Source organism: Oncorhynchus tshawytscha, linkage group LG06 (assembly GCF_018296145.1).
Source record: "Oncorhynchus tshawytscha isolate Ot180627B linkage group LG06, Otsh_v2.0, whole genome shotgun sequence".
NCBI classification, from domain to species: domain Eukaryota; kingdom Metazoa; phylum Chordata; class Actinopteri; order Salmoniformes; family Salmonidae; genus Oncorhynchus; species Oncorhynchus tshawytscha.
Genome location: NC_056434.1, coordinates 47280914 through 47307123, shown reverse-complemented (window position 1 = coordinate 47307123; position 26210 = coordinate 47280914). Strand labels below are relative to the sequence as shown.

Here is a 26210-nt window from a genome sequence, read left to right as displayed (position 1 = left end):
GGTGGGGGACAATTGAATCCATTTTAGAAATTTGGAAAAAGTCATGGTCTAAATACTTTCTGAATATAATGTCTGTATTACACACAACCGTTCAAAAGTTTGGGGTCACATAGAAAAGTCCTTGTTTTGAAAATCTTTTTTTTTTTTTTTTGTCCTTTTAAATTTATCAGAAATGTGTTGTAAATTACTATTGTAGCTGGAAATGGCAGATCTAAATAGGTGTACAGAGACCCATTATCAGCAACCATCACTCCAGTGTTCCAATGGCACATTGTTAGCTAATCCAAGTTTATAATTTTAAAAGGCTAATTGATCATTAGAAAACCCTTTTGCACTTATGTTAGCACAGCTATAAACTGTTCTGTTTAAAGAAGCAATACAACTGGCCTTCTTTAGACTAGTTGAGTATCTGGCGCATCAGCATTTGTGGGTCCGATGACCGGCTCAAAAGGCCAGAAACAAAGCACTTCTGAAACTCGTCAATCTATTCTTGTTCTAAGAAATTAAGGCTATTTCATGCGAGAAACTGAAGATCTTGTACAACGCTATGTACTTCTCCCTTCACAGAACAGTGCAAACTGTCTCTAACCAGAATAGAAAGGAGTGGGAAGCCCCGGTGCACAACTGAGCAAGAGGACAAGTACATTAGAGTATCGCGTTTGAGAAACCGAGACCTCACAAGTTCTCAAGTGGCAGCTTTATTAAATAGTACCTGCAAAACACCAGTCTCAACGTCAACAGTGAAGAGGTGGCTCCGGGATGCTGGCCTTCTAGGCAGAGTTCCTCTGTCCAGTGTGTTCTTTTGCCCATCTTGATCTTTTTATTTTTATTGGCCAATCTGAGAGCCTTATCTTTGGAACTCTGCCTAGAAGGCCAGCATCCCGGAGCCACCTCTTCACTGTTGACGTTGAGACTGGTGTTTTGCAGGTACTACTTAATGAAGCTGCCAGTTGAGGATTTGTGAGGCGTCTTTCTCAAACCAGACACCAAGGTACTTGTCCTCTTGCTCTTGTGCACCAGGGCCTCCCACTCCTACACTGGTTAGGGCCAGTTTGTGCTGTTCGGTGAAGGGAGTAGTACACAGCATTGTACGAGATATTCAATTAGCTTTTCTTTCATAAACAAGGACATTTCTAACTGACCCCGAACTTTTGAACGCCTGTATGCGAGTCTTGATCATATAAGTCTAGACAATACCTAATACTGAAAATGTATGAATTGTTAGTCATTTAAATTGTAGACTCTCTACCACATCTTTCCAATCTGGGAGATTATTTCGCTGTGTATTTCTGATGGCCTCTGGTACATTCAAATACCTAAATTCCACCAAAATGTAGTTTGTTCAGGGCAGCCTGGATGGATACTTTATCTATTTGGCTGAGAACTCCATGTGTGGCTCTCGAGTGGTGCAGTGGTCTAGGACACTGCATCTCAGTGCAAGAGCTGTCACTGCAGTACCTGGTTTGATTCCAGGCTGTATTGCATCCGGCCGTTATTGGGAGTCCCATAGGGCTGTGCACAATTGGCCCAGCGTCGTCCGAGTTTGGCCGGGATAGGCCGTCATTGTAAATAAGAATGTGTTCTTAACTGACTTGCCTAGTTAAATAAATAAATGTGCCGAACAGTAAATGGCCATTGTGGAGTGAATGTGTTTGATGTCCATTTCTTCTCAAGATGAGACGGAGAAGGCAGCAGTGAACGTGGAGGATAAGGGTAACTCCAGTGTGGAGACTCAGAACAGCAAGGGCAACGCTGATGAAGGGCTGGAGGCACCAACACTTCAAGTTTACTACGACAAGTCAAAGTCTTTCTTCGACAAAGTCTCCTGTGATTACAGCAGGTAGGCGACAACTGCCCATATCTCTCGCCCCAATGTTTTTATAGCGGTAACCTCTGTCCCTTCTATCTTGTAGATTTAGTTTGAGAATTAACAATACAATATTGTCTTCCCTTAGGCAATACGTGATAAAGAGCTATTCTGTTTTTTCAGGAAAGCTGCAGAAAAACTTGGAGGAAGCTCTGGTTTCCCACTGTGAGTCTCTTCTCTCAGATCTGTTCTATCCCATGCTAATGTTTTGATACTATACAATGTGGCGTTATTGATATATGTAGTATACTGTATGTAGGACCATTGTGGATTCAATCAGGTACTGTCGGTGTCCTCCAACCCCCGGTTGAGTGTCTAAATTGTGATTGGCAGGCAGCGGAGGCAGACCTGGGCTGAGGAGCGGCGTATCAACTCTGAGACGTTCGGCATCCCCCTGCGTGGGGGTCAGGCCCGTGGGGGCTACCGCGGGCGTGGTGGTATGGGCTTCCGCAGGGGTCGCTCCGCCAGCAGAGGGTCCTTCGGTCCCCCCCGCGGAAGCCACGGCTACAGGGGAGGATTCAATCCAACAAGCCAGGGAGGATGGGAGTTTTCAGAGAACTTTGAGTACAGGGTAATGTAGATGTTTTTTACTTATTGTATAGATGGATGCCATTGTGGCCAAAGGTATCATCAACGAATACATTTGCAAAATTCTAGAGTTAAGTTGTCCCTTGTAATGCTTTTAATTATAGAGTTTACAAATGAAATTCACAATATAGCAAATGCGAAAGATCAAGCACTTTTCCATAACTCTGTTAACCATACATGCACGTGCATAACGGTGTTAACCATAATGAAGTCATCAAAATGCTGTCTAATTTTTCCCCTTCCTTCCTGAAGGATACCGGTGGCTGCATGGAGGACAGATCCAGAGGGGTGACGGCTCATCTTTAGAAATAGTTTGTTTTATACTTTTGACTAAAAGATTGTATATTTGTCAACATCACTGGGGGTAGACTGTTTTGAATGCCACTTTTCCATATCTTTTAATAATGGAAATGATGCAATCCATTGATATCTTCAAAACAATTTCCAGGTGGCTAAATTGTGTATAAAAATATTTGAGGGATGTCCTTTTCAGCAATGAGGTTTTTTTTCTTCTTGTAACAGGTATTTGATGATATTCTGTTAGGTGTAGAAGGCCGAATGACTGAGGATCGCTGACACAGCTTCATTTTTTGGGGAAACCTGTAATGTACCAAAATAGCCAGTGGGGTCTGTCACAGCTTTCTGTGTATTTTTCAACCACACAAACTGTACCTGTACCTAGTCTGCTAGCTATCCGTGTCCTCAATGACAGCGTTTATGATTTTAGCTAGATATCAACTTTTTGTAAATGATATTCTGTTTTATTTACTTCCACGTCTTCACTAGTGATGGTGCTAGATGAACTTGGCTATACTCTTCTTGTTTGGTGACATAGTTTAACTCTGGTTGCATAACTAGGTATAGGGAAAGATGGATCATAGGTCAGAACTTCATTTTCTTTTTTTTTTAATTCTGTAGGTTGCCCTGTACTCGAGGCTACTGGTATTGTGTAACTGGAGGCACAGTGCTGCTGTTTGCTACGGTTATATCTCTAGCGTAATCTATGTAAACTGCTACAAGAGCTCGCTAAAGCAGGCCATCTAAGTATGCTTCTTCCTGACATTTAGGTCACATTTCAGTTTCCAACATTTCTAAGGAGCTTTCCAAATTGTTATTCCCTTTTACCTCTTTTTGTCAGTCAGTTTGTTAACCTCCTCCTGAACTCCACATCCTCGTTCCTCTCAAAAGAAACCAGAATGCCAGAAAGAATTTGACCCACCAACCGTACTTGAGATGTCTGACGGAGAGAAACAATACCCTGATTGAACTCTTGATTCGATGCCTCTGACTCTGTCCCATGGCACTGCATGGCGGTTGGTGGCTTGCTAAGCTACACAAGTGATGTCAACCTAATTGCTCAGTTAAAAATTGGTTAAAATATTTGATTAATTGTAGAGCCCTTTTGGTTTTAGCTTATTAGGTATTAGTTACATAGTAATATTGAAGCTAATATTTTGGAGGTTTTGAATGATTGGGCACAAATTGGGTGAAGATTGGTTGATGGGAAGTAATGAACTTTGACTGAATGTCTGATGCTATCTTGGCCAGGCATGATTTAAATAGAAAATACTAGCTAGATTTGGGAATTTATATCTTGCAGGAAATGTACACAGTTGCACTTTTTACTATTGAAGTTTTATATAATGGTGTCTTCTGTTAATGTGTTAATCCTGAGATTGTATTCCAGTTCTGCTAATTGTGGATGACCTGGTGAGTCCCAAATGGCAGTCCTATATAGTGCACTGCTTGGCTCTGGTCAAAGGTAGTTCACTTTACAGGGAATAGGATGCTATTTGGGATGATACCGACGATGTTATGGTACCTGACCCCCCTGTGTGAACAGGTCTTAACTACAAGTTCAGTATTGCATTTTCTTTTAGTGTCCTCAGGGAGTTAAGAATAATTTCTTGTTGTGCCTTAATGCCAGTGAATAACTAGAATACTACATTTGAACAAATAACGGAGTGAATAGTCAAATTAAACTTATTCTCTGGCTTTGATGCACTGTAGTGCAAAGTGTGTTGGATTCTGCCCCCTTTAAGATTTTGAAAGCTTTCACTAATTTAAAATGAGACCAACATACAGAAAGAATATTGATTGTCAAAGTGTTAGATGGGGGGGGCTCAAGTGTCTTAGGTTGTGTTTTATACAGGCAGCCCAATTATGATGTTCACTAATTGTTATTTGGAGCAGCTCTGAGAAAGAACAGAATTGGCTGCCTGTATAAACGTAGCCTTAAAATTCTCTTGTTTAAGATGAAGGGTGGTACAGTAGAATGGGTGGTGGGATGGGGTGAACCTAAACTGTGTTGCCTTGATTCTTTACTTCCTCTTGTCTTCTCAAAACATATTGGAGCAGAAGATCAGAGGGGAGGAACCTCTGTTCTTCTGCACCAATGTGTTTTGGGGAGATGAGGAATCAAGGCAACACAGTTTAGGTTCACCCATAGGATCAAGTGCCTAGTTCAAAGGGCTGTCCTGTATCTCCATTTCTCATTGTTGCACAGAAGCCTGCATGAGGGTCTGGCTCAAGCCACTCATGACACAGCAAGGATACAATGCAATAACTTACTAAAATGTCTGTGCTGGGGGTAGTTTGTTTGAGCATCAAATATAAATTACATACAGACTTTAAGCTTGTTATTAGGGTACATTTTTCTAACAGTTGTCTCTAAACCCAGCATGACGTCCTATTCTGTGGGCCTCAGTGGACTGGGTTTTTTATTCAAAGCAAACAATAAAAGTTTTCATCCGTGTGTGTGATTACCAGGGGTGTATTCATGACAGAAACATTTTACAGTTTAAGAACCAAACGGGAAGGGACCCCCCCCCTGGATTTGTCCAATATAAACTTGTTTGCTTCTTCTGTTTGGGGTGAACTGTTTCATTTTGCAACAGAATCTGCATAATGATGCACCGTAATGAGCCTCGGGTAGGTAGCTAGCTACTGCTGAATACTCACTTCCCTTCATTCAGCAGCGAACGTTTGCTAGACAGCTGGGTCATTACTACAATGTGGTGCCTTTTTCTTTCCCCAGGAAATATCACTTATTTAGTTTAAAATGTGCATACAAAAAGGCTTTTACAGGGACAGTGCACATGAATCAGCGTTTCAGTAAAAGTGCCAGTTTCAGCTAGCCAGCAAATTTTCAAACGCAGTCCCTGGGCAGTTCATTAAAAACAATTACAATAACAATACCTACAAGCAGTGAGCACATGCAGAGCGAGATGACATGTAATGTTAGCACGCAGACAGTAATACCACAAAGCAACAAAACAAGATGCATAAAAGCAAGTGTTACCACACCTCACAAACTACAGAACATGGAAAGCAGCAATACACAGCTAGGGATTATGTTCACAACTCTGTCCTTTAGCTACGTCTTTGTTTTTTTGTGAAGATGTGATAGGTGGTACAGTTTGTCTGGTGGCAGTGTTCTGGACATGGGAAGCTCTCACAGAGAAAGATTGTCTAAAGGTGTTTTTCCTTAAGGGAACTATTAGTCACCTCTCGGCAGACCTGAGGTCTGTCATGAGAAACCTCTCAGATCTGCTGCCATGGATTTGGGTTTTCTGTTTGACAAAAGTACTAAGTGGAGGAGGATCTATGCCATTTAAGATCTTGAATACAAGGTGTGTGTGTTGTGTGTGTGTGTGTGTGTGTGTGGTGTATTACACAAGATTTTCCCAACTCAGGAGCGCAATTCTTTCTGAGGATGTAACAGTGATGGCTATTGGGCTGTCTACCAAGACTTTGAGAGCCGGTTTGTAGACCGACTGAATTGGTTTTAATGTGTAAAGTTGAGGCCCAACTATTCAAGCAGTGTGTTGAGTGGGGGAGTATCACAGCATTGAAGTTCAGTTTTGCTACCTCTAGTCAAACAATGTGGTATGAATCGGAAAATTAGCTGGGTTGAATTGTTATTTTAGCTTTTTCATCTGCTTTTTAAGAGGTTGGCATTAAGTATGACGCAAAGCTACTTAAAATCTGATACCACCTGGAGCTTCTCCCCTGACACGTGGACATCTGGCTCCGTAGCATCAGTTACTCTCTTTGTGAAGAACATGCAGACTGTCTTTTTTTTCACATTGAGATGCAAACATGAGTCATTGAGCCACTTTGTAACCTGGACCATTTAAATTAGTGAGTTCTTGTGCAGCTTGTTGTGTGCTCTTAACATGCACCTATATCATTGAATAATCTGCATACATTTGAACTTCAGACCCAGTACAGACAGAAGGCAGATCATTAATATACAGCTTGGAGTGGGCGACAGCTTATCGCTAGAGAAATGAACATTCAATTCTGTCACGGATATATGGATATTGAAAGGGAATTTGATGCATTTTGAAGTGAACACTTTTTTTTTCAGTGTATGTACGAGTTTTACTATGTCCCTGGGTGGTATTGATCAACTTATACGAGGAATATAAGCGATAACAGTCGTAGTTAATCTTTTTTTTTCATGATTATTGGATTTTATATTATCTGTGTCCATAATATCAATATACTTTAATCAAAGGGTTAGTTTGGTCTTCTCAGAGTTGAGGATACACTTGATGTACACATGGCAAAGGGGACAGGATATTGATACCTTCGTGATAACAGGAGAGTAAGGAGGGCACGACCAGCCTACCAGTGTTCAAGAATGTGGAGCGTTGACAGTGAATTCTGGTATTTCTCTTCTCTGTATACAATGATCACAGCCATGATAAGGAACTCTGGAACTTTATATTTGTTATTATTTGCTAGTTAGCGAGTTATTAGCCCAGTTATAGATAAGTAATGGAGTTACTGCTTCCTACAAGATCACAAAATGTGTGCTAGATGTCAAGCTCTCTTTGAAAAGCCAAGCAGGTAAAAAGCTTATCTTAATTGAGGAGCAGTGTTGTATTTTGAGACAGGCTTGAATATGCAAATTATCCAATAGGCAGGTGGTTGCCAACATTGTCTAATTCTCTGTATGGTAATAATAATTTATTTAATAAAGTATGATGCAAGAAACCACAATGCAATTTAGTCACCTATTTGGCCCATGGTGTTACAGACCATGTAAAAAAAAAAAAAAAAAATTTAAATCATAAATTAATGTCAAGCCCTTCATAATGTAAAAACATGTTTTAAGAGTCTCATGCAATGTAGGCCTGCATTGAACACCACATACAGGCTACTGTAGGCTATATCATAGAAATCAAAAGCTATTTACATGTGAAAATGTTATGGGATTTACTCCTTTGGTTTTGTTGGTAGGCCTACATTATGCTCAAATAGCCACAATAGCATATTGACTACTGTCTAAAACTGTAAGGGTACAGTGTTCACTGTAAATGCGTGTTGGAAGTTGCACAAAATTCTCACAATGTTAAAGACTTTGCTCACATGACCTACAATCTGGTCAGTGACCCCAAAAATTTGAGGGCACATTGCCCATGAATGTGTGGCCACCCACGACTCCAACTTTACCATGAAGTTTGCCGACAACACGATGGTGGTAGGCCTGATCACCAACGGTGATGAGACAGCATACAGGGAGGTGGTCAGAGACCTGTCAGTGTGGTGCCAGGACAAAAACCTCTCCCTGAACGTCAGCAATACTAAGGAGCTGATTGCAGACGACAGGAAACAGAGGCGGGTTCACACTCCCATCCACATCGATGGGGCTGCAGTGGAGGGGGTCCACATCACTGAAGACTTAACATGGTCCTCTCTCACCAGCACAGTCTTGAAGGCACGACAGTTCCTCTTCTCTTTCAAGAGGCTAAAAACAATATGGAATGGCCACTCAGATCCTTAGGAACTTTTACAGCTGCACCATCGAGAGCATCCTGACTGGTTGTATCACCGTCTGGTATGGCAGCTGTTGCGCCCTCGACTCGAAGGCCCTACTGAGGGCGGTGCAGATGGCCCAGCGCATCACTGGGGCTGAACTCCCAGCCATCCAGGAACATTTACCAAAAACTCCAGCCACCAGAGACATGGACTGTTCTCTATGCTCCCATCTGGCAGGCGGTAGGGTAGCATCAAGGCTCAGACCAACAGACACCCAAACAGCTTCTATCCCCTGGCCATAACACTTAAATGGCAAACAACTACTGCTCCCCTCACATCTATGCTGCTGCTAAAATTATTATTGATTATATTTACTACTACCCTGCTGTTCATTGATTGCCATATCTGTCTATCTATCTTATCTTTCTAGTAGTCCTTATATGTAAAGCAGCATACCACCCTGCATTCCACTGCTGGCTAGCCTATGAAGCTAAGCAGGATTGATCTGGGTCAGTCCTTGGATGGGAGACCAGATACTGCTGGAAGTGGTGTTTGAGGGCCAGTAGGAGGCACTTTTCTCTGGTCTAAAAAAATATATGTATATATATATATCCCAATTCCACAGCCCTGACGTTGCCCCTGGGAATACCTGCTGTAGGCGATAACATGGCAGCATGTTCTAATAAATGAGCAAACGAGACAAGATGATCACAGGAAGCTCTAACAGCTCAACTTAGCATTTCCCAGCCTAATTGTAGCCTAACCAATAGGCTATCCAAACGGAGATTTAGTGCAAACAAAAATCGGACATAATTATTGATATATCAAGTCGAGTTTCCAGACTTGTCTGTGGAACGGTCGTTAAAACACTAACAGCTTACAGGCGGTAGGCAATTAAGGTCACAGTTATGACACTAAAGAGGCCTTTCTACTGATTCTGAAAAAGACCAAAAGAAAGATGCCCAGGGTCCCTGCTCATCTGCATGAATGTGCCTTAGGCATACTGCAAGAAGGCATGAGGACTGCAGATGTGACCAGGGCAATAAATTGCAATGTCTGTACTGTGAGACGCCTAAGACAGCTCTACAGGGAGACAGGACGGACAGCTGATCGTCCTCACAGTGCAGACCATGTGTAACAACACCTGCACGTGATCGGTACATCCGAACATCACACAGGTACAGGATGGCAACAACAACATCCCGGGTCCCACCAGGAATGCACAATCTCTCCATCAGTGCTCAGACTGTCTGCAATAGGCTGAGAGAGGCTGGACTGAGGGCTTGTAGGCATGTTATAAGACAGGTCCTCACCAGACATCACCTGCAACAACATCGCCTATGGGCACAAAACCACCGTCGCTGGACCAGACAGGACTGGCAAAAAGAGCTCTTTGACGAGTCGCGGTTTTGTCTCACCAGGGGTGATGGTTGGATTTGCGTTTATCGTCGAAGGAATGAGCGTTACACAGAGGCATGTACTCTGGAGCGGGATCGATTTGGAGGTGGAGGGTCCGTCATGGTCTGGGGTGGTGTGTCACAGCATCATCGGACTGAGATTGTTGTCATTGCAGGCAATCTCAATGCTGTGCGTTACAGGGAAGACATCCTCCTCCCTCATGTGGTACCCTTCCTGCAGGCTCATCCTGACATGACCCTCCAGCATGACAATGCCACCAGCCAAACTGCTCGTTCTGTGTGTGATTTCCTGCAAGACAGGAATGTCAGTGTTCTGCCATGGCCAGCGAAGAGCCTGGATCTCAATCCCATTGAGCACGTCTGGGACCTGTTGGATTGGAGCGTGAGGGCTACTTGCAGGTGCCTTGGTGGAAGAGTGGGGTAATATCTCACAGCAAGAACTGGCAAATCTGGTGCAGTCCATGAGGAGGAGATGCACTGCAGTACTTAATGCAGCTGGTGGCCACACCAGATACTAAGTCATGTGACTTACTTTTGACCACTCCCTTCTGTTCAGGGACACATTATTCCATTTCTGTTAGTCACATGTCTGTGGAACTTGTTCAGTTTTTGTCTCGGTTGTTGAATCTTATGTTCGTACAAATATTTACACATGTTCAGTTTGCTGAACAGTTGTCAGTGAGAGGACGTTTCTTTTTTTTGCTTAGTTTTTATAAAGTAAAGTTGGCAAAAATTTGGTGTGAAGCAAAAGTTGGTGAAAAAATGTCTTGGTTTGAAAGGTGTAGGCTTATACAGGGATGGTAAAAAAATAAGCTTGATTTCCGTAGCAACAACAGAGAAACTGGGCAGAAGGAAGGAGTGCTGGAAAATGTGAGTCAGTCATGGTCTCGTGACCCCGCCTGCGAACTTCAAGTGTCTTGTTGATCATGTGCAATAATGATACACTGTTCATAATCAGCGGGATAAACTGACTGACCAGACTGGTCTCATAGACTAGACGTGACATAGTAAAGTAAATCCGGGACATTCAAATTAGTATAATGTGTTACTTTTGGTATGTTTACAGAAGATTAAAGGTTACTTAAGGCGAAAACGAACCTTAGGGTGGTTGGTCAGGGTGGATGGGTGGGCATATAATGCAAACAATTGATCTCTTTCTCAGATTCCCAGAGTCAATGACAAATGCCAGCACTCCAGCAGATGGCACCAGTAGTCCGCCTTGGATTAGAGGAGGTTGAGCAACGATGACTTTTGGCAGTTAACAGATCGTGGAGATACAACAAAAAAATCTCTGTGACACACCACTTAAATTGGTGTCTCTTTCACGGCTATTCATAGAAGACATGCTCTTATTATTTGTACATTTACTGGCTGCAGTAATGCTTCAGGGATTATATAAATAAGGGATTGAGTCTAGGCCTTTCAGTTGAAGGTCTCCCTTCCTGTTGACCAATGTTCCCTATTAGGAGGCAGGTGTTGTTGGGAGGGGATGGGGGAGTCATTCAGTTCTCATTACCAGACCAGAAAGATAGATCATACAACAGTATACTGCAGCTGCATCCAGTACAAGGCATATGGGCAGACATGACAAACACCTTCAGAAACATATGTACTGATTAGAAAGGCAATACTCCTGCCAACTGAGTACTGAAGTAGCCAAATGCTTCTGCTGTAGGCTGAGAGAGGAACTGTGTCTGCTTAGATCAGTTGACGCGAATCACTGCTCCATAGATCTGCTGTGTAATGAGGGGAGGGGGGGGGGGTGGGTGTGTGTGAACCCTGAATCAGGAAAAGCAAACTTCAGCTCAGATATTTATTGTGGCACAGATCCCATTTTCCTTTAAGAACTGTGTCTATTTTGGATTCCTGACAACTATCTGTTGTGTTCTACTGCTGGCTTCACCATTCTACAAGCCTGCCCCCATCACCATTCTACTAGCCTGCCCCTCCTTCAAATCAAATCAAATTTATTTATATAGCCCTTCGTACATCAGCTGATATCTCAAAGTGCTGTACAGAAACCCAGCCTAAAACCCCAAACAGCAAGCAATGCAGGTGTAGAAGCACGGTGGCTAGGAAAAACTCCCTAGAAAGGCCAAAACCTAGGAAGAAACCTAGAGAGGAACCAGGCTATGTGGGGTGGCCAGTCCTCTTCTGGCTGTGCCGGGTGGAGATTATAACAGAACATGGCCAAGATGTTCAAATGTTCATAAATGACCAGCATGGTCGAATAATAATAAGGCAGAACAGTTGAAACTGGAGCAGCAGCACAGTGAGGTGGAAGTTGAAACTGGAGCAGCAGCATGGCCAGGTGGACTGGGGACAGCAAGACAAGGCTGAGTATAGCCCACAAAGATCTCCGCCACGGCACAACCCAAGGGGGTCCTTCACCAATCTACTAGCCTGCCCCTCCTTCACCATTCTGCTAGCCTGCCCCCATCACCATTCTACTAGCCTGCCCCCATCACCATTCTACTAGCCTGCCCCTCCATCACCATTCTACTAGCCTGCCCCCATCACCATTCTACTAGTCTGCCCCCATCACCATTCTACTAGCCTGCCCTTCCATCACCATTCTACTAGCCTGCCCCCATCACCATTCTACTAGCCTGCCCCCATCACCATTCTACTAGCCTGCCCCCATCACCATTCTACTAGCCTGCCCCTCCATCACCATTCTACTAGCCTGCCCCCATCACCATTCTACTAGCCTGCCCCGCCATCACCATTCTACTAGCCTGCCCCGCCATCACCATTCTACTAGCCTGCCCCCATCATCATTCTACTAGCCTGCCCCTCCTTCACCATTCTACTAGCCTGCCCCTCCTTCACCAATCTGCTAGCCTGCCCCATCACCATTCTACTAGCCTGCCCCATCACCATTCTACTAGCCTGCCCCTCCTTCACCAATCTACTAGCCTGCCCCTCCTTCACCAATCTGCTAGCCTACCCCTCCATCACCATTCTACTAGCCTGCCCCTCCATCAACATTCTACTGGCCTGCCCCTCCATCAACATTCTACTGGCCTGCCCCTCCTTCACCATTCTACTAGCCTGCCCCTCCATCACCACTCTACTAGCCTGCCCCTCCTTCACCATTATCCTGGCCTACCCCTCCATCACCATTCTACTAGCCTGCCCTTCCATCACCATTCTACTGGCCTGCCCCTCCATCACCATTCTACTGGCCTGCCCCTCCATCACCATTCTACTGGCCTGCCCCTCCATCACCATTCTACTGGCCTGCCCCTCCATCAACATTCTACTGGCCTGCCCCTCCATCAACATTCTACTGGCCTGCCCCTCCTTCACCATTCTACTAGCCTGCCCCTCCTTCACCATTCTACTAGCCTGCCCCTCCATCACCACTCTACTAGCCTGCCCCTCCTTCACCATTATCCTGGCCTACCCCTCCATCACCATTCTACTAGCCTGCTCCTCCATCACCATTCTACTAGCCTGCTCCTCCATCACCATTCTACTAGCCTGCTCCTCCATCACCATTCTACTAGCCTGCCCTTCCGTCACCATTCTACTAGCCTGCCCTTCCGTCACCAGTCTACTAGCCTGCCCCCATCACCAGTCTACTAGCCTGCCCCCATCACCATTCTACTGGCCTGCCCCCATCACCATTCTACTGGCCTGCCCCCATCACCATTCTACTGGCCTGCCCCCATCACCATTCTACTGGCCTGCCCCTCCATCACCATTCTACTGGCCTGCCCCTCCATCACCATTCTACTGGCCTGCCCCTCCATCACCATTCTACTGGCCTGCCCCTCCATCACCATTCTACTGGCCTGCCCCTCCATCACCATTCTACTGGCCTGCCCCTGTTACCAGGAATAATAAAGGCCTACTTCACTGATTTAGTTGAAAAAACACAACGACTCAGAGTAATAAAGGCCTGGTTCACAATCTAATAATGTGTGTATATTTTTTTTCATTCCGATTTATCAAGGGGTTGCTGCATCACCCTCAGCACCCCGACTTCTCACGGCTATGGCTGTAGTGTGAGAAAAGTACACACTAGAGTAAACCAAGCTAGCCTACAGTGTTTACCTTTTACCCCATGACATCATGCATCCGAAGAGCTGGGAAACTATTCATGTTGACCGGAGACTCAAATCAAATCAAATTTTATTGGCCACATACACATGGTTAGCAGATGTTAATGCGAGTGTAGCGAAATGCTTGTGCTTCTAGTTCCGGCCATGCAGTAATATCTAACAAGTAATCTAACCTAACAATTTCACAACAACTACCTTATACACACAAGTGTAGAGGAATGAATAAGAATATGTGCATAAAAATATATGAATGAGTGATGGCCGAACATATGAGATGAGTAATGTAGGGTATGTAAACATTATATAAAGTGGCAATGTATAAAGTGGCTAGTGATACATTTATTACATCAAGATGCAGTAGATGGTATAGAGTACAGTATATACATATGAGATGAGTAATGTAGGGTATGTAATCATATAAAGTAGCATTGGTTAAAGTGATTAGTGATACATTTATTACATACATTTTTCCATTATTAAAGTGGCTAGAGATGAGTCAGTATGTTGGCAGCAGCCACTCAATGTTAGTGATGGCTGTTTAACAGTCTGATAGCCTTGAGATAGAAGCTGTTTTTCAGTCTCTCGGTCCCCGCTTTGATGCACCTGTACAGACCTTGCCTTCTGGATGATAGCGGGGTGAACAGGCAGTGGCTCGGGTGGTTGTTGTCCTTGATGATCTTTTTAGCCTTCCTGTGACATTGGGTAGTGTAGGTGTCCTGGAGGGCAGGTAGTTTGCCCCCGGTGATGTGTTGTGCAGACCCTCTGGAGAGCCTTACGGTTGTGGGTGGAGCAGTTGCCGTACCAGGTGGTGATGCAGCCCGACAGGATGCTCTCGATTGTGCATCTGTAAAAGTTTGAGTGTTTTTGGTGACAAGCCAAATTTCTTCAGCCTCCTGAGGTTGAAGAGACGCTGCAACGTATTACGTGTGTGTTTGGTTTTACTATCCTGATAGGGACCATAAATTAGGGTTCGTTTTAGGGTTAGCTTTAGGGAAAATAGGATTTTGAATGTGAATCAATTATTTGGTCCCTACAAGGATAGTAAAACGTGTGTGTGTGTGTGTGTGTGTGTGTGTGTGTGTGCGCACGCTTGTTGGTGCCTTGCCAATATTGTAACAGTTGATTAGTATCATGACCTTTCATCTCCACTCTCTCTATTACTGACTTTTTGCAGTTGACAGACCATGGAGATACTACAACTAACAATCTCTGTGACTCTTATGGCTGTTCATAGTAAAGGTCAACCGATTTATGATTTTTCAACGCCGATACCGATTATTTGAGGACCAAAAAGAGCCAATACTGATTAATCGGCCGATTTGTGTGTGTGTGTATATATATATATATATATTTGTAATAATGACAATACTGAATGAACACTTTTATTTTAACTTAATATAATACAACAATAAAATCAATTTGGTCTCAAATAAATAATGAAACATGTTCAATTTGGTTTTAAATAATGCAAAAGCACAGTGTTGGAGAAGAAATAAAATGTTGCAACGAGCCAGGCGGACCCAAACTGCTGCATATACCCTGACTCTGTTGCACAGAACGCAACAGAAGTGATACAATTTCCCTAGTTAAAGAAATTCATGTTAGCAGGCAATATTAACTAAATATGCAGGTAAAAAAATATATACTTGTGTATTGATTTTAAGAAAGGCATTGATGTTTATGGTTAGGTACACATTGGTGTAACGACAGTGCTTTTTTTCGCGAATGCTCTTGTTAAATCATCACCCGTTTGGCGAAGTAGGCTATGATTTGATGATAAATGAACAGGCACCGCATTGATTATATGCAACGCGGGACAAGCTAGATAAACTAGTAATGTCATCAACCATGTGTCGTTAACTAGTGATTATGTTAAGATGGATTGTTTTTATAAGATAAGTTTAATGCTAGCTAGCAACTTACCCTGGCTCCTTGCTGCACTCGCGTAACAGGTGGTCAGCCTGCCTCGCAGTCTCCTCGTGGTTTGCAATGTAATCGGCCATAATCGGTGTCCAAAAATTCCGATTACCAATTGTTATGAAAACTTGAAATCGGCCCCAATTAATCGGCCATGCCGATTAATCGGTCGTCCTCTAGTTCATAGACTACGTACTCTTACTACTTGTACATTTACTTACTGCAGTAATGTTATCCAGATTATGTAAATAACAGATTGAGTCTAGGCCTTTCTGCTGAAGGTCTCCCTTTCTGTTGAAGAATTATATATACTCTTTCATGGATGTGCCATTCAATACCCATTACCAGACTCCTGACATTTTGACTGTTTCTGATTCTAAGAATAAGAATATCTTTCTGTTATTAACAGATACAGTCTTGGCTCTAGCCTCCTCCCTTCATCCTGTCACACTGAGCTCAGATCGACAACCTTCCATTCTCCTGAATAACTCAGCTCAAACAGACTCTTGTTCTTTCTTCCTTGCCTCTAATCTCTTGTGGACAGGTTAGGTAAACAGGATCTGACCAAATTACAGCCGTTGTGTGAGTATGAAATTAGTTCTGGGTTAACCAAGATTACCTTGCCCCACACATCACAGCCGGTGTCTGAGTATGAAGGAAGTGGAATTCTGTCTCTGAGCTGAGTTCATGTTTTACAATGAACTGACTGAGGAAAAGGTTTTAACTCATCATCATGATATGCATCCTACGAGTGGGAGAAAACATCTAAACTGGTAGTCTGCAATTACACCTAGTGTTGACACAAGCAGTAAGTAACTTTGCAGGAGCCTTGGCTGAGCCAGAACAGCTCACAGTGCAGGAGCCTTGGCTGAGCCAGAACAGCTCACAGTGCAGGATTCTTGGCTGAGCCAGAACAGCTCACAGTGCAGGATTCTTGGCTGAGCCAGAACAGCTCACAGTGCAGGACTCTTGGCTGAGCCAGAACAGCTCACAGTGCAGGATTCTTGGCTGAGCCAGAACAGCTCACAGTGCAGGACTCTTGGCTGAGCCAGAACAGCTCACAGTGCAGGACTCTTGGCTGAGCCAGAACAGCTCACAGTGCAGGATTCTTGGCTGAGCCAGAACAGCTCACAGTGCAGGATTCTTGGCTGAGCCAGAACAGCTCACAGTGCAGGATTCTTGGCCCACTGGTGGTCTCCACCAGTGGGCCAAAGCAATTCTAACATACGCTTGCCGATTTGAAGATGTCATTCTTGCATTCTAAATGGAATGACAGACAGTAAGACAGTAACGCTGGACAGGAGGGAGACTCTGGAAGCGCTGGACAGGAGGGAGCACCTGGACGGAGGAGATGGAGAGACAGCCTGGTGCGTGGGGCTGCCACAGGAGGCCTGGTGCATCGTGGAGGCGCACTGGAGGTCTCGAGCACTGAGCCTGCACAACCTGTCCTGGCTGGATACTCCCAGTAGCCCGGAAAGTGCGGCGGGTGGAACAGACCACACTGGGCTGTGCTGGCGAACCGGGGACACCGTGCGGAAAACAGGCTGCCTAAGTATGGTTCTCAATCAGAGACAACGATAACCAGCTGCCTGTGATTGGGAACCATACCAGGCCTAAACATAGAAACACAACACCTAGACAAACAACATAGAATACCCACCCACATCACACCCTGACCAAACTAAAAAAATAGAAACATACAAAGCAATCTACGGTCAGGGCGTGACACTTGTGGTTTAGCCTACCTGCCAGTATGAGGCCAGAGAGAGTAGACTCTTGATGACTAACTGTGATAATTGCCAGTATTAATGCTACTTCCTTATTGAGGAAGTTAACTGTACCATACAGGCTGCAGATGCTTCAGATGAGTCACAAGGCCAGACGGTTTTGCAACAAACTGAGGCTTAAGACACTATAGGCCTGTTATTAGCATTTTGTTATCTTTCAAGTATACCATTGCCTTATTCTATCTCCTATTTGTCTTTGTTGATTCATTAGTGATTCATTGGTGCCAACACATTGGGCTTAAGTTCTGGATACCGTCAAGTTGGAAATCAGGTGGAAACATTCCAAAGCAATTCCAACATACGCTTGCCGATTTGAAGATGTCATTCTCGCATTCTAAATGGGTGTGACAGACAGTAAGACAGTAACTGTTATTGAGACACCTGAGATGCACGTCTCATTGAAAGGAACTTTGTCCCATGACTTCTGAATAAGCTACCTTCTTATTTATCATCACTCATCAACATTAGAATTATAATTCCTAAAACCAGGTCTGAAGCATGGATTACACTTGAGGCCCATGCGATCTCCACAGAGTTGGGTATGGCTGCCTTTTCCTGTTAAGCTCCTTGCCTATGGAATAGCCTGCAGACTCAACTTAAACTTGAGCCTCTTGCCTCCCTGTCGCCCATTTTAAATATTTATTGGAGGATTTTTATTTTTGTATTGCTTGTAACTGTTTCTGGTAATGCAAGTTCTTGTGCTTTTCGGGGAATAACCTGTGTGTAAATGTATTTTTTTCTGTTATCTGTGATAATTTTGTTTGTCTTGTGTAGTTTGTTAATCATTGTAACTAAACTGTATGTGTAAACATGTATACGCAGGGCCCAGCTGTGAAAGAGACCTTGGTCTCAGTCTGTGTTCCTTGTTGAAATAAAGGTATAATAATAATAATTTATTATTATTATTATTACAGAGGCTTGCAATGAGACAGACATACAGCTCGGTTGCAAAGACTCTTTGAGAATGATTGCATGTTGCAAAGATAAAGCACCTGTATGACTGATTTGACTGGTGAGATGTTGCTGTCGGTGTACCATGATGACTTGACAAGTTGTTGACAGATAATTATCTATACCATTTCACTAACTGCCCTCACTTGTCACTTCCCCTCAAGCACTGCTAGCTGTAGCAGTTACAGATGTGGGGGGGTGGGGGGGACTGACTAACTTACTCCTTTAATGTACCCTCCCCTAACTCCTAACTCAATCAAAACAATGGAATAAATATTTTTGTTGTTGTTGGTGGTGGAATATTTCTCTTAGAACTGGAGTATTGTATCAAGGCACAAGGCGAGACCCAGATGCAGACACAGGAGGCAGATGGTCGGCGTCTTACAATGTTTAATAATCCAAAGGGGGTAGGCAAGAGAATGGTTATGGACAGGTTAAAGGTCAAAACCAGATCAGAGTCCAGGTGGCAGACAGGCTCGTGGTCAAGGCAGGCAGAATGGTCAGGCAGGTGGGTACAGAGTCCAGAGCAGGCAAGGGTCATAACCGGAAGGACTGGAAAAAAAGGAGAATAGCAAAAGGAGTACGGGAAAAACACGCTGGTTGACTAAACATACATGACAAACTGGCACAGAGAGACAGGAAACACAGGGATAAATACACAGGGGAAAATAAGCGACACCTGGAGGGGGTGGAGACAATCGCAGGAACAGGTGAAACAGATCAGGGTATGACAATATTGTCCCATGTTTTGACATGTACAGTACATGTCCCCATGGTAACCAGGTAAGAGAGACATGCCTGTGTTTAGTCTGAAAAACCTTGCAACCTCACACCCGGTATTGTTCTGTTCCAGTCTGGTCCCCTCATGAAATGTCCACCTTTGGACTTGACCAAGAGATCATCCCAACAAACCTGTCAAGGCACCTTCACAGCATGAACATGATGAACATGACCTCATACTTTCTCCACGTACCATGCTGCTATCATTAATTACATAACATGGGGCGTATTTCCAATAGCACTGGTTGTAATTATGTAACAACGGTTGTCGTACAACAAGAAATATCCGTGATTAAATGAAAGGACATTTATGAAACGTTTTTTGTTCATTGTCTGGTGTTGGTATTTCAAACATAGTCGCATTATTGAATCATTTCAGAGTACTTATGTGAGGCCAAAAAAAGAGATGGTATCTTCTTACCCTATAACGATTCAAGCTTGTTTTGAAGGAGCCAACTTTCTCACGGAATATCAGTATCCAACTTTCTCACGGAATATCAGTATCCAACTTTCTCACGGAATATCAGTATCCAACTTTCTCACGGAATATCAGTCATGTCACCGGTGAGTCATAGAAATAACATGCTAACCGTTTTATACAGGTCCCAGCTGAGAAAGAACAAGGTTCCCTCTGTGGTATATACTGAGCCTATACTCTTTCAATTAAGACCAGGCAGAGGCCATAGACAGAAGGGGTTTTACTAGTCAAAGCTGTGGAGCCCTGTCTCTGTCTATTCATAGTTAACTTAATATTAATGGAATTAATTCATCAATGATTCTTCACTATCACTGCTTTTCGTTCAAACTAGGGGAAAATGCAATGTTTCTCCCTTTTTAAGTTTCACAACCAGGGGAAATGCAGCTTTATTTTTAGGGTGGCTTACCTCTGCTGCTCCCCTGATTCAAATAGGCCCCTCGCTGATGTCTTGCAGCTTTTCCTGTGGCACTGTCCATGTTCTTATGGTCAGGTGATCCCTACTTTTGAATGAAATGGGACACTATGCTATTACCACCTTCCCACTTGGTTATGAATGCAGCATTAGGCCAAAATGGAGCCGTAGGGAAATGCTGGGGGAATCCCGCGCCTCTCTCATGCTCACTCTGTGTCTCAAGGTTTTGTTTGATGTTGATACTATTTCCATATAGTATTACCGTTGTCTATCCTTCTCTCCTTGACACGTAAACTACTTCACAGTTGATATAATGTAGCCTAGTGATTGACAACAGTAAACACATTCACTACTATATAACCTCTCTTCACCTGTCTCTTAATTCAGTGAAATATTTTGCAAACTGACAAAGACTGCAACCTACTCTTACGTATTTACAGTATATTTTGAAATTTGCTCCCTGAGTCCTAATCTACAAATAGCATTACTTATATCTTATATGTTTGTAATCACTAATACCAGGGTTTCATTTTCTTTGTATCAACTTTCCCCTATTTAAGCTATTATACCCTCATTTCCAGTTGTAATGTCAACAAAAGATAAGATTGTGTTTGACCAGACAATCTGTGTAAAAAGGCCATGCCTCTGCACGTGACTTTCCCAACAGTCCCTTTAGGGTGACTTTTCCTTTCTCAGCTGTCTATCACAGCCTCCTGGTTTCAGCCAATGTGTGCCTCGGATGGACACACAAAGACAGAAAACAACTACCCACACCCATAGTGGGAAAACAGGCTGCCTAAGTATGGTTCTCAATCAGAGACAACGATAACCAGCTGCCTCTGATTGGGAACCATAAAAGGCCTAAACATAGAAACACAACACCTAGACATACAACATAGAATACCCACCCACATCACACCCTGACCAAACTAAAAAATAGAAACATACAAAGAAATCTACGGTCAGGGCGTGACACTTGTGGTTTAGCCTACCTGCCAGTATGAGGCCAGAGAGAGTAGACTCTTGATGACTAACTGTGATAATTGCCAGTATTAATGCTACTTCCTTATTGAGGAAGTTAACTGTACCATACAGGCTGCAGATGCTTCAGATGAGTCACAAGGCCAGACGGTTTTGCAACAAACTGAGGCTTAAGACACTATAGGACTGTTATTAGCATTTTGTTATCTTTCAAATCAAATCAAACCAAATCAAATTGATTCATATAGCCCTTCATACATCAGCTGATATCTCAAAGTGCTGTACAGAAACCCAGCCTAAAACCCCAAACAGCAAGCAATGCAGGTGTAGAAGCACGGTGGCTAGGAAAAACTCCCTAGAAAGGCCAAAACCTAGGAAGAAACCTAGAGAGGAACCAGGCTATGTGGGCTGGCCAGTCCTCTTCTGGATGTGCCGGGTGGAGATTATAACAGAACATGGCCAAGATGTTCAAATGTTCATAAATGACCAGCATGGTCGAATAATAATAAGGCAGAACAGTTGAAACTGGAGCAGCAGCACGGCCAGGTGGACTGGGGACAGCAAGGAGTCATGTCAGGTAGTCCTGGGGCATGGTCCTAGGGCTCAGGTCCTCCGAGAGAGAGAAAGAAAGAGAGAAGGAGAGAATTAGAGAACGCACACTTAGATTCACACAGGACACCGAATAGGACAGGAGAAGTACTCCAGATATAACAAACTGACCCTAGCCCCCCGACACATAAACTACTGCAGCATAAATACTGGAGGCTGAGACAGGAGGGGTCAGGAGACACTGTGGCCCCATCCGAGGACACCTCCGGACAGGGCCAAACAGGAAGGATATAACCCCACTCACTTTGCCAAAGCACAGCCCCCACACCACTAGAGGGATATCTTCAACCACCAACTTACCATCCTGAGACAAGGCTGAGTATAGCCCACAAAGATCTCTGCCATGGCACAACCCAAGGGGGGGCGCCAACCCAGACAGGATGACCACATCAGTGAATCAACCCACTCAGGTGAAGCACCCCTTCCAGGGACGGCATGAGAGAGCCCCAGTAAGCCAGTGACTCAGCCCCTGTAATAGGGTTAGAGGCAGAGAATCCCAGTGGAAAGAGGGGAACCGGCCAGGCAGAGACAGCAAGGGCGGTTCGTTGCTCCAGAGCCTTTCCGTTCACCTTCCCACTCCTGGGCCAGACTACATTCAATCATATGACCTACTGAAGAGATAAGTCTTCAGTAAAGACTTAAAGGTTGAGACCGAGTTTGTGTCTCTGACATAGGTAGGCAGACCGTTCCATAAAAACGGAGCTCTACAGGAGAAAGCCCTGCCTCCAGCTGTTTGCTTAGAAATTCTAGGGACATTTAGGAGGCCTGCATCTTGTGACCGTAGCGTACGTGTAGGTATGTACGGCAGGACCAAATCAGAGAGATAGGTAGGAGCAAGCCCATGTAATGCTGTAGGTTAGCAGTAAAACCTTGAAATCAGCCCTTGCTTTGACAGGAAGCCAGTGTAGAGAGGCTAGCACTGGAGTAATATGATAAAAAATGTTGGTTCTAGTCAGGATTCTAGTAGCCGTATTTAGCACCCACTGAAGTTTATTTAGTGCTTTATCCGGGTAGCCGGAAAGTAGAGCATTGCAGTAGTCTAACCTAGAAGTGACAAAAGCATGGATTAATTTTTCTGCATCATTTTTGGACAGAAAGTTTCTGATTTTTGCAATGTTACGTAGATGGAAAAAGCTGTCCTTGAAATGGTCTTGATATGTTCTTCAAAAGAGAGATCAGGGTCCAGAGTAACGCCGAGGTCCATTACAGTTTTATTTGAGATGACTGTACAACCATTAAGATTAATTGTCAGATTCAACAGATGATCTCTTTGTTTCTTGGGACCTAGAACAATCATCTCTGTTTTGTCTGAGTTTAAAAGTAGAAAGTTTGCAGCCATCCACTTCCTTTTGTCTGAAACACATGCTTCTAGCAAGGGCAATTTTGGGGCTTCACCATGTTTCATTGAAATGTACAGCTGTGTGTCATCCGCATAGCAGTGAAAGTTAACATTATGTTTTCGAATAACATCCCCAAGAGGTAAAATATATAGTGAAAACAATAGTGGTCCTAAAACGGAACCTTGAGGAACACCGAAATGTACAGTTGATTTCAAATTGTATTGGTCACATAAACATGGTTAATGTGAGTGTAGCGAAATGCTTGTGCTCCAGTAGATCAGAGATGGTACCTGACGAGAGTGAGGATGAAGTACCTGCGGTGAGGACTGCTGAGTTTGGACATGATAAAGAAGAATATGGTCCAATAGAAGTGACATTTTTGGAGAAAGTGGACCCCTGCCTTTTGGCAGATCCATTTGTGGTTTCAGGGTGGGTGGGAAAGGATTTGGGTGCAGTTGAATCAGTGAAGGTAACAAGTAGGGGACTTGTGCTATTTGTTTGTGTCTTTTCTGACGAGGGGGAGTAGGTGCCCAGTGTCACGCAACTTTGGTCAAGATCTCTTTCTTCCTTTGTTCTTAGGAATAGAGCACCATTGAAAGGAGTGATTTCTGGGGTAGCCTTAAGTGTGGAGTTGGAGCAATTGAAGGTGAAGATTGTTGGTGTTTGTGACGCCCGCCGTTTGGTGCGTTGCAGACCTGCTGTAAAGCGTGGTGAAACAGAGTAGTCACTGTCAGTCCTTTTTGAGTTTTGAGTCAGTTTCTACCAGACAAGCTCATGTTAGGATATATCAGTTGTCCTGTTAGAGCTTTTGTGCCGAATCCACTGCAGTGTTTCAGGTGCCACGTTTATGGGACAGAGGATTGTTTAGCTTTGGTGGATAAAGTTGTGGTGTTAACTGTAGGGGTGCCCATGTTGCTGGGGATCGGAAGTGTCCGGTGCAAGAGAGGCAGGTTGAAGTGGCTAGAGTCAGAGTAGTGCAGAAGGTGTCATATGCTGAGACAGTGAAGAAAGCAGAGGAAGGTGGGTCAAGGGTGAGGGATCCTGGGAGGATCCCTGTGAGTAGTTGATCTGTGCCAGCACAGAGGGATAGGTCAACGAGTGATTTATGCTTCAGTAAGGTTGGCTCCTTAGCATTCATAGCAATGGTTATCAACTGTATCGCAGAAATGGAATGTGAATCACAGAAAATAGATGTTATGGTGGCAGCTGCAAAGATGTATTTGGGTATACAAGATTTGACTTCAGAAGAGTTACAGGGCGTGTTGAGGGGTGGTGTCCCGTCCTCCCGAGCCGTTGGCATGGTGCAGGAGCAGATAGTTTCAAAGTAGTGGAATGGGGTAGTGGGTTTTTAATGAGTCTAGGTGGTGGTGTTTAGGGCTATTTTTCAAATTCTTAGAGGAACCGGACTAATGGAGAGAATTTGATGTACAGTAGGTTGGCCGTGACTGGCCTCACTCTCCAGTACAGTAGGTGGCGGTGTATGCACCTAAAAGCTGGATGCGATCCGCCAACCAGATTACAAAGATGAAGGAGAAGTTTGGCTGTGGACCAAGTTCTGTGTGTTTTATAGAACTGTGCGTGCCGCAATGTAAGTTGGGGCCTCATATTGTTGATGATGATTAATACATGCTACTGAAACCTACTAGTGTTGGTTATCTTGTTACATAGAATCCCGAGCCGACAAGGTAAAAAATATGTCGTTCTGCCCCTGAACAAGGCAGTTAACCCACTGTTCCCTGGTAGGCCATCACTGTAATTAAGAATCTGTTCTTAACTGACTTACCTAGTTAAATAAAGGTTCCATTTTAAAATATATATTTTTTTTAAACATAGTGTTCTGTCGCCAGATGTTGGCATTGTTTACCTGTTCAGCTAATGCATACTATCACCTAAGGACAGAATTGCCAGCTAATGTAACAATTGCATGTGTGTGACTATTATTATGTGATTGCTATTATTACTGCAAGAAAGTGTGTTATGTTTCAGCTAAGTCAGTAGAATATTGTCGACTGCCTGGTGAGCTTGCACATGCTCACTGTATTTGTGGCCTACTAGATAAGATCTCTAGCTGGCTGGAGAGAGGTCATAAATCGTGACTGGCAGCAGTAATTAGCCTCTCTTCCCCAATATGTTGACACCTTATCTATAGTGTGAATGTGTCTCCAATGATAGGCTATGTAGCCTACAGTTCCAATTGTATACCTTCATTATAGCTGTTACGTTCCCCAGTTTCTGTGTTGTTTTGGGTTTGTATGTGTGTATTTCAGGAAATGGCTTCCTGGATTCTAAGCAGCTGATTGGTCGGCCCCATCGATGATTGGAGCTCTGAACCCTCCCTCTCGTCAGGGGAAACAGCTGTTTTCAATTACCAACTCCTTCTCCAGCTGGATAAAAGCCCGTGTTCCTTTGTCAGGAAGAGAGAGCTTCTTTGATGTCCTGTGTTGTTTGTTGCCTAGTAACAGTTTTGTTGAAAGTCTTTTGTAGCTGCTACTTCTGAGGTGTCTGCATGCCAAAAGGACTGTGTTTGTGATTATTGAAATTGTCACTTTAAGTTAGTAATTGATCTGTTTTTGTTCCCGGGGGGGAGTCACCTTAAGAGTTTTTAGGCAAGAGGCCTGCGGACATACATAACCTGTAGTATCTACTGTCTACCCAAACTAAGACCTGGGCGGACCACCCCCTGTATTTTGGTTAGCCTGCCAGGGGGTGCTAAAATATGTAGGTAGGAGAGGGGACTTTAACTTTTACTTGATTTTCTTTGGTTCTGTCCAGCCCCTTTTCACATTACTGTGTTAAAGAAATAAATTCCCTGTAAACGGTAATATGCTCTGCCTCTCATCCTTACCTGCACCTACAATCACATACATTTTTCACTCCACGGGGGAGTTGAATTGTAGAAGGGTGTTGCGTTCCGTCCAAGAGGCGTACGTAACAATGGCCTATATAGATAGTGTACAAAGCATAAGGAACACCTGCTATTTCCATGACGTAGACTGACCAGGTGACAGCTATGATCCCTTATTGATTTCACTTGTTGAATCCACTTCAGTCAGTGTAGATGAAGGGGAGGTGACCGGTTAAAGAAGGACTTTTTAAGTCTTGAGACAATTGAGGCATGGATTGTGTATGTGTGCCATTCATAGGGTGAATGAGCAAGACAAAAGATTGAAGTGCCTTTGAACGGGGTATGGTAGTAGGTGCCACGCGCAACGGTTTGAGCCTAGTTGTGTGGGGACACATATT

At 43.9% G+C, this 26210-nt stretch overlaps 1 protein-coding gene across 4 annotated transcripts in view; it reads left to right on the top strand.

Annotated features, from left to right (window-relative positions):
• The window catches only part of LOC112252636 (protein LSM14 homolog A), a 29414-nt gene extending 25131 nt beyond the window's left edge, over positions 1 to 4283 (top strand). For all 4 annotated transcript variants that reach the window (XM_024424067.2, XM_024424064.2, XM_024424065.2 and 1 more), the window contains 4 exons: positions 1675 to 1840; positions 1991 to 2032; positions 2201 to 2438; positions 2708 to 4283. In XM_024424067.2, the coding sequence (XP_024279835.1) occupies positions 1675 to 1840; positions 1991 to 2032; positions 2201 to 2438; positions 2708 to 2761 (500 nt within the window). In that variant the 3' untranslated portion in view covers positions 2762 to 4283. The remainder of the gene's footprint in view (positions 1 to 1674; positions 1841 to 1990; positions 2033 to 2200; positions 2439 to 2707) is intronic.
• Positions 4284 to 26210: the final 21927 nt, after the last annotated feature.